The sequence below is a fragment of the Malus sylvestris genome, chromosome 4 (assembly GCF_916048215.2).
Source record: "Malus sylvestris chromosome 4, drMalSylv7.2, whole genome shotgun sequence".
In the NCBI taxonomy this organism is placed as follows: Eukaryota; Viridiplantae; Streptophyta; class Magnoliopsida; order Rosales; family Rosaceae; genus Malus; species Malus sylvestris.
Window position 1 is genome coordinate 7,605,984 of NC_062263.1, and position 8,511 is coordinate 7,614,494.

At 38.3% G+C, this 8,511-nt stretch overlaps 1 protein-coding gene across 1 annotated transcript; it reads right to left on the reverse strand.

Annotated features, from left to right (window-relative positions):
- Positions 1-167: 167 nt before the first annotated feature.
- On the reverse strand, positions 168-5,206 carry LOC126618070 (uncharacterized). Its single transcript, XM_050286168.1, has 7 exons — positions 4,942-5,206; positions 4,352-4,522; positions 3,422-3,586; positions 3,162-3,326; positions 2,612-2,746; positions 650-747; positions 168-514 (listed from the first exon to the last, which is right to left on the reverse strand). The coding sequence occupies exons 1-7, from the start codon at positions 5,131-5,133 to the stop codon at positions 328-330; spliced, it is 1,113 nt and encodes a 370-aa protein (XP_050142125.1). The 5' UTR covers positions 5,134-5,206; the 3' UTR covers positions 168-327.
- Positions 5,207-8,511: the final 3,305 nt, after the last annotated feature.

The following is an 8,511-nucleotide window of genomic DNA, read 5'->3' on the forward strand; positions in this document are numbered from 1 at the left end:
ATCAGAGAATTAATTCTTGTAAAGAGTAACTCGAGAAATCGCAACCCTATTCACTTATTTAATACAAATTTATTATTTTGTACACGTTTTCTTGTTTCATTGGTTTTCGGGAAAAAAAGATAAAGTGGCTGAGTTATAAGCATGAGAAAGTGAGTTGCTGGTAAATATAAAGAAAATCAGTAAAGCTGGGTTTATTGTTAATAGGTGAGCAAACATTAGTTTGTACGTTCTCAATATAGGGAAGAAGAAATTATAACAGGATTTTCTTACCAACCCACACCAGCAACATGAAGGGTTCAAGACCTATACAGAATCTTTACAATTGCATTAATTCATGACTTCTTCAATCGTCACAAATCGGCCCTTCTCTATTGAAAGCTGTGCTGCAACTCCGATGGCAACTGAAACTAATCCGTCGTGCAAATCTACTGCTGGAGCTTTAGCTTTGGCCCTAATTGCAGATAAGAAGTGCAGGTGCTCCAAATAGCTAGATCCATGATGCAGTCCATCGTATCTGAAACACAAATTGGTTTCAAATCAAATTAAAAGGGTACGCATTTCTGAAAACTTCCCCGCATAGACTTGAACACCGCTGAATGGGGGTTTCAGAACATGTACAGTTGAAACCGGGAGGAGAAAGATAACTTACTTTATTTGATCATTCTCAGCTTTTAAAGTCTGGACACCATTTCTCCCATCGACTCGAGTACCAAAACGTACAATGCTCTCAGGAACAAAGGCCTCCCCCTGTTAAAAATTCGTGAGATGAATCAAAATGAAAGAAAACACCACATGCAAGCATGAACTAAAGACAGCTGCGTACAAGAAAGTCGAGAAATTGAACTAATGATTCTACCATCAAGAGCCAATGGTGGAGTTGTAATTGGTTCGCAAATTAGTGTCAAGATAGGAATCTGGAAGCGGTGATTGGTGGGACAATCGATCAGGAGAAGCAGTGGAACAGTAACAAAGGACTCTAGCAGCGGTGAACGGTCAGCAGGTTCCGTCGACCAGTAGGATGAGGCAAAAGGTTACTGGTTTCGTGCAAGAGTCAGGGCGACTAATCGGACCTAGCTGCCTGACCGGTCAGCCCACATTTACTGTTTCGTTTAAAAGCCCTATTTAGGCTAGTTTTGTCCTATTTGGGCTGGTTTTCTCGTCCCTGGTTGGATTCCTATGTAACCCTAATTCTTATACTATACCAATACGAACATTGGGAGGACTTTAAGCGTGCGAGTGAAATCAAAACAAGAACTGTGCAAAGAAATTAACATGAAGGATCTTGGGTCCTTGGTATGCATGGAGATAAGGAGGGACAAGAAAGTGGAAAAGTTATGGCTATCACAAGGTATACACTTTTTGCAAAATGCTTGAGTTTAACATGTATTATGCAAAGCCCATGTTTACTTCCCTGGCATCGTTCTTAAGTTAAATGCGGGGATTGTCCTTCTAGCGACAAGGAGAAGGAAATCATGAAAGGCGTTCCATATGCAACTGCAGCAGGGTGTCTCATGTATGCTATGGTGTGTACAAGGCCCAACTTAGCTCAAGTGGTTAGTGTTGTTTCAAGGTACATGGCGAATCCAGAAAAGCTTCATTGGTCTGCAATGAAGAGGATTCAGATATTTGAAAGGCACTAAGAAGTTTGGGATTTTGTTTGAAAGATAACAAGGCAATTCAAGCGCCTCGGGTAATGCAGACTCTGATTATGCGGGAGACTTAGATAAGAGAAGGTCCACCACTGACTATGTCTTTGTTTGTGGTGGAGGTCCGATTAGTTGGAGAGCAGTATTACAATCGGTTACTGTGTTGTCTACTACTGCAGTGGAGTATATGGCATTGGCGGAAGCTTCTAAAGAAACTGTTGGCTTGGTGGGTTAACATGGGACTTCAGGATTAATCAGGGTTCGGTGATGCTGAAGAGTGATAGCCAAAGTATTATATGTTTGGTCAGCAATCAAGTCTTTCATGGGAGGACTAAACACATAGAAGAGAGATATCATCAAATTCGATATTGGTGAAATGTTGGAGTCATTGAAGTAGAGAAGGTCCATACGATGAGAATGCTTCAGATAGCTTAACCAAGCCCGTCACAGCTGAGGAGTTCAAACGTTGTTTGAGCTAGCTCAAATCTTTTTTATGCAAAAGATTGAGGTGGAGCACCTTCCACCCAAGGTGTGTTCAGGCGAAGGATTATTCGCCATGGTAGAGTTCTTGGATGCTTAGTAAGGTTGTTTTCAAGAATATTCAGGTATGTTCTGTCACGACAACGGGACAAGTTGAAATTTCTTGAAGTTTTCCAGAGTTTCTTCAAGAGGTTCGAATATATTCTGGGGCGCAACAGTCATTTCTTAGTTTTGACCCACCAAGGTAGACATTGTTGTGTTTCGGCTCGTCAAAACACAACAGGTGGGATAAAAGACATTGGTGTTATCCCATTCATATCCCACCCACCTCAAATTCAAGTAAAAGAAAATGGTCACTACAAGTAACGAGGCAGCAAAGACCTTAATCTAGTAAAAGATCATATTTTGTAGGTCTGTGTGTCATGATGGGGGAAGAGAGAGAGAGAGAGAGAGAGAGAGAGAGAGAGAGAGAGAGAGAGATTTACCTTTCCTATCTCACCAACAACAGATATTTCTTGCTCATTTTTAGTTCCTTCAGCAAACATACAAAGGTCAAGCATCCCGCGAGAACCATTGTCAAATTCAACGATAACATATGCATTGTCAATTATGTCTGGGACCTAAACAATAAAAGAGACAGTGTGTAAGGAATAATATCGCGAGAAGTGACCCATAGTGTAGAAGAAGGCAAGTGTTTCTGCTTCATAACTTTCATATAGTCCTCTTCTTGGAATATATAAATTTGACAAGCACAGGCATGACAGTGGTCTTTCAGCATGAGACTGGGTTGAAATTCTATACTCTAACTAGTGCTTTATTATTTCCATTGCATACGAAAAGTTTTGTCATTAGTTTTTACTTTTTAGCAATACTGAATGAGTTTTGGATGACTAAAAGCATACTTACTTTGATTTTCCTTGTAAATCTTTTTAAATCTGCAAAGATTCTAACTCTCAAAACAGAAACTAATGGTTGAAATTGTGTTTGGCCTTAAAGTCAGCAACAAATTTCAAATCTCAGTCAAAGTGAAATTACCTTTCCATCGTATATTTCCTCTTTGTGGTTAACGTCAATGGCTCCAGAAGCCATGACACGAACTGGGTTGGCACCAGCAAACAGCCTCATCAGATCAAAGAAGTGGCAGCACTTCTCTACCAAAGTCCCCCCAGAGTTAATGTTGAACCGGTTCCAATTGTTGACCTAATACAGGCATGAGTCAATAAGATCAACTACAACAACATAAATAATGAAGCTTTTTAAGAAAGATATAATGGAACTTCGGTTGCAGAACATACCTTAACCAAGAAAGGAAACCGGTGTTCGCGGATTGCCACCATTTTGACCTGTCCAAGACTTCCACCCTTTACTATTTCTATCAGTTTAGCAACAGGTGGCATGTATCTATACTCCAGTCCAACTTGTACCAGCATATCCTGCCTCTTTCTAGCAGAATTCACGACCTATAGTTCCAGATACCCTATATGATTCAGATCAATTGCTTATTTGGAAAAATAAATAAATAACTTCCCCTTCAAAAAAAAGAAAAAGCCAAAGATGTTGAAGAATACAACATGAACGAATGTGCTGTAGAAGGACCACATAAAGATAAAGCTTTAGTAACATATTCTGTGCACCTGTGTGATAAGGCATTAACGTAACATCTGTGTAAATTTACAAATATGTCTGTCTGAGTGTCATTTGTGCTGAATGTATGAAAACAAACAATACGATGTTCATACTTCAAGGGATGTTTGCATCAGGTTGGACACCAACTCACAGCAAAAAACAAAAAAAAACAAAAAAAACAAAAAGCAATCCATTTCTGTATACATTATCTTGAGATGTCTATCCCACTACAGAACTAGAGATCTGCAAGAATGTGGAACGCTAGGAATCCCTGCAAACGTTCTCAGCTGATTTGTGTTGCAGTATAACTTTACCACATTCATTCCCTGCACTATAACCCCTTAGTTAACCAAGCCAAACTCTAAAGTTCATTGTACCACAATTTAGTCCGGAAACAAAAAGAAACAAAGACAACAACAACAACAACAACAACAACAACAAAGCCTTTTCCCACAGAAACAAAGACAATACAAAAATATTTTATTTCAACCAATTCAATTTATCAAAGAATATCATTAAAATGATCATGTTCAAAGCGTTATTTGAAATCATGTGATATGAATTGCAAGCATAATTAACAAAACTTCTGATTGACCGACCTCCTTGCAGTGAGCAACCGTGGTACACAATGGCTTCTCCACTAATACATGATGGGGTTTACGGTGGTTGATGATATCCATCAAAATTTGATAATGGGTCATATTTGGAGTTGACACAACCACCACATCACAGAGCAAGCTGTCCAATAGCTCCCTGTGTCCTGAAAAAACCTTCAAAACACCAAACCTTTATTCTGAGATACTACTTGATCAAATATATCACAACTTTTTTCACAATCCGATACTCTAAACTATTGCGGGAGGGGGATTCGAACTTGGGTGCAAGGGCCACACTGCCGTGGCGGCCAACTGGTCTAACCCACATTTCCTTGCCCATTGGAACTTAAACATTCTAAAACTGTACGTGATTAGCAGTAAGATGAAAAATTATATGCTGGGAAAACATCATTTAAATAGTTAAACTAAAAAATCTTGCATACCCTTAAGTTAAAACATAATTTATACTAAAAAAACCTTGGTCTTGCTCCAAACCCATTATTCATTAATTCATAACTTCCAAACTCCGAAGAAATAAAGCATCACAGAGCTCAATTGCGGTAAAGTTTGTGGAGGTGAGATAAAGCATATACCTTGATGGGCCAATTAAAAGAGTGTGCCAAGTCAAGGGCAAGCTTCTGGGAAGGAAGATGGGGGTCGGCTATGGCGACCACGGCCACGCCTTCGGAGCGAAGGTGGTACAAATTGATGAGGTGCTCTCTGCCCATCATGCCCACCCCTACAATCCCATACTTGACTGTATTCGAAGCAGCCATCGCTGACATTTTTGGAGCTTTGCAGCCTCTCACTCACCGGGAGATATAACACAACATGCTCTGATGAAATGAAAACAAAAAAAAAACTCCAAGTAAATATTGTAGTCCAATAGCATTGCAATTTATTTTTTTCACCTGTAAATGATGATTTAACTTTCATAAATAGAGAGTTGAATACAAATTGGGTTCATTATGTGACTTAGCCTAACCTCTCGTCCTAAATTTGTTAAATACATCATTAATAGAAAATAAACATATTAATTAATATTTAATTAATGATTTAATTATCAACCATTACTTTGTATGATTTACAGAGAATAGAATTTTCTCCTCTCTTATTATCATTTATCATCCTCTTTCCTCCCCTACTCTCACATTTTCTTTTTGTCTTATTGTCTCTATAAAAAATCAATATAAAATATTGACGTTGCTTAATTGTAACCGTTCAAATAAGAGAGGAGGAAAATGAGAAAGAGATGAGAAGAGTAAAGAATCCTATTTCGATTTACAAATTATAGGTTAAATAGATAATATGCTTAACTGACAAACTTCGAGGTAGACATTGAAACTACAAAATAGGTGGATTCTCAATGCCGCATTATAGCACGTGGAATATTAATACCATGTTGCAAATGATCTATCGCACTAAAAAAATTTCTCGCAAGACTAAAAATTAGTTGGTTGTATCACCATCTTATTCTCTATTTTTAACGTTACTTTCACTCTGTGTAAATATAAATTAGGCTAGTTGGTCAATGTAATGATACCGTCCTCGATTTCTTTAATAGCAAACATCACTTTTTAGTTCCGTAAGAAAAATTTATTTACCAACAATATAAGGCTTTTGCTTATGCACAAAGGACTTCTACTCGTAACCACCTTTCTCAGAATTTTAGAAATGCTTTTACTATAAACATGTCAGTTTAATTGAAAATCCAAGTGTTCTTGGGAGAATAATTGGAAGCCTCCCTAAAGAAGTTGATTTTTTTCCCAAAAGTGCTTCCACCACCCATTAACACCAAGGTTTTTCTTCCAAACGTAAACAGCAAACATAACATTCCATTATTGACATGAGACACCATAATAACTTTGTACTGATAATATAGAAGCTGCTTTCTCCCAAAGGGCCAAATCATCTGTCGAGGGATACACACGTAAATAGAAAATTATTGGGACTTGGGTTCACTGTAGAATGGTTGCTGTGATGACTGCTAGTATGTTGAGATGAATTTGGGGAAGACAAGAGGGGAGCGACCATAATCTTTAGCTAACACCGAGTGAAAGTTTGGGATTAGATAACAACACTAAAGAGGCGTTAAGTCTATGAGAGCAACTCAAATGCGGTTTCGACGCCACGTCAATAATACACTGTTATGTCGAGAAAAGTATGCGCACAATTAGGGTTTGTTTGGAAGTATTTTTAAATTAGTGAAAGTGCTTTTAGAGAAAATGTTCTTAAGTTCCAAAAACACTTGAAGTGTTTTCTACAAAAAACACTAATTATGTGTTTCTTGCATGAAACTCTTGAAAGTGTTTTTCCTAGACTCACTTGCATTTTTATTAAGAATTGATTTCAAAGACATTGTCACCAAAAACATTTTCACCGAAAACACTTACAATCGTGTTAAAAACACTTCTAAACGAGTCTTATAGTTTCTCACTTAGCCCTGTCCTATGGGTGTAACAAACGGAGCCTTGGGTGCAAATAGAATCCATCTCGGTTATAGAATCGCAGGCAAACCCCTAAACCCCTGCCACCGTTACCTTCCCTGGAGCTCCGAGCTTCTGAGGTTTAGGCCTCTATCTGAATCTAATTTTACAGAGATGAAATTTAGGGTTTCACATGGAATCCCCATGTTCTCGCACTCCTCACACCTCAGGTCCCTCCATAACCAGCGTCGCTGCTTCAGTTCCCTTCTCAAGAAACTCTATAAAACCACTCAAAAAGCTCGCACGGTTCCTTTGGCGGAGGCGGCGGTTGGAAAGGTCAGTGTTTCACTTCCAGCATTTCAAGTCTGGCGGAATTAAGTTAACCCTTCCAATCTGGTTTTCCTTTTATGCTAGCAAACAAATAGAATGTAAAGAATTGGGATTTCTTGAATTAGTTGCTCATCGTTGTGCGAGATAATTGGCACTATCGGTTTCGAAGATAAATCAGTTAAAACACCCTGATTGCCAAAATTAGAACTACATAAACAGTAATACAACAACAACAACAACAACAAAGCCTTTTCCCACTAAGTGGGGTCGGCATAAAGGTCGTACCCAGTGCACAAGGCTTCCGCTTTACATAAACAGTAATAGTTGAAAAAATATATCAGACCAATTAAAACTGCATAAACGGGAGCACGTAAAAAAATATCAACACATTGCAATTTGCTACCAAGCCTAATTAAATTGTCAATTCATATTAGCACACGTCTTACAGCAAAAATGAATAAAAACACAACAAAATAGACAACTTCGACATCCATAGTATGCATGCTTTGCACAAGGACCATACTAATTTCTAACTTGTTCAAATAAACACTTCAACCACTTAGACCAAAACCAAGAACATGAAAGCGAATCGAGAACTAGACCAGAATTGCTGAATGCCACTACCACTATGAAAATTTCATCTCAATCAGTCCACCAAAGGATTAAACCGAAACCAAAGAATATTACCACAAGCAAGTGTAGTGCGTAAGCACAGTACCACACTCGCCATCTTTATACTCAACTCAACTAGCAATTCATCCTAAGCTCCTAATCGGGGTCATCTACAAGCAACTGTATATCTCTGTCTCCATGTCTTTTCCTAGTCTCTTTCAAAGTCTAGGAGGTCTTCCTCTACCCATTTCGCCCTGAGCCTTCGTCTCATAGTTACATCCTCTAACTGAAGCATCTGTAGGTCTTCAGTTCACTTGTCCAAACCATCCTAACCAATTTTCCCTCATCTTATCTTCAATTGCGGCCACTCCTATTTTACCTCAAATATCGCCGTTCTTAATTCTACCCTTTCTCGTGTGCCCACTTTACCTCAGTTATCCTCGATCCTCATAAATCACACTACTTAACAAAAAGTCACTTAAAACATTGAGCACTACAAACTGGAATACGATAAGAACCTCCAAAATAATACATACCAGAATACAATTAGAAACTCCAAAAGCATGGCCTGCCTTATACAATCATACACATGGAAAACACATATCCGATTGTAAATTGAATTTCACATACCGGAACAAATTCAGATCTAACTATGCAGCTCAAAACAAAACCATAACCGATAAATTTTCTATACAACCTTATATGAATGGCTAATTATTCAAAGGAATCACGAACATGGGCAACTATATTGTAATTGACAAGCATCAATTCTAGCGGAATAATGAAATCAAGAGG